At 56.8% G+C, this 507-nt stretch overlaps 1 protein-coding gene across 1 annotated transcript in view; it reads left to right on the top strand.

Annotated features, from left to right (window-relative positions):
- Positions 1-6: 6 nt before the first annotated feature.
- Positions 7-507, top strand: part of LOC125488244 (paxillin-like) — an 8,253-nt gene continuing 7,752 nt past the window's right edge. Inside the window, exon 1 of the mRNA XM_048621180.1 lies at positions 7-462. Coding sequence (XP_048477137.1) covers positions 450-462 — 13 coding nt within the window. The 5' untranslated portion in view covers positions 7-449. The remainder of the gene's footprint in view (positions 463-507) is intronic.

Below are 507 nucleotides of genomic sequence, written 5' to 3'. Positions count from 1 at the left end.
GTGTGTGTGTGAGAGTGTGTGTGTGTGTGAGAGAGAGTGTGTGAGTGTGTGGGTGCGTGTGAGTGTGTGGGTGCGTGCGAGAGAGCGGTGGGGGGGTAGAATTGCAATGTTAGCGGCCTCTCGTTCTCTCCCTGGTTCGGAGTGGTTCCTGTGGATTTTTGAGTCGTGTCTCTCTCTCTCTCTGCTGCCAGCTTCCTGCCTGTAAATACTGAGCCGTCAGACCTTACATGGACAAATCTCCCGGCTTGCAGACTTGTCAGAGTTTCCCTACTAGATCCTGCTCCTCCCCTCCTGCTTTCCAGTCCTTCGCTAAACTTGCCAGGAGAGCGTAGCCCCTCTCTCGGGTCTCTGCGGGATGGGAGAGGCTCGGGACACGGAGTAACAGGGAGCAACACAGCATCTGTCGGAGGCGCAGAGAGAGAGAGAGAGAAGGAGACAGGAACTGGAGGATGGATGATTTGGGTAAGAGATGGAGAGAGAGACGGAGGGAGGGGAGGGGAGGGGGGG

Source organism: Rhincodon typus, unplaced genomic scaffold (assembly GCF_021869965.1).
Source record: "Rhincodon typus isolate 14 unplaced genomic scaffold, sRhiTyp1.1 hic_rhity00000083, whole genome shotgun sequence".
In the NCBI taxonomy this organism is placed as follows: Eukaryota; Metazoa; Chordata; class Chondrichthyes; order Orectolobiformes; family Rhincodontidae; genus Rhincodon; species Rhincodon typus.
The sequence above is the reverse complement of the archived record's forward strand: the minus strand, read 5'-3'. Positions and strand labels throughout refer to the sequence as shown.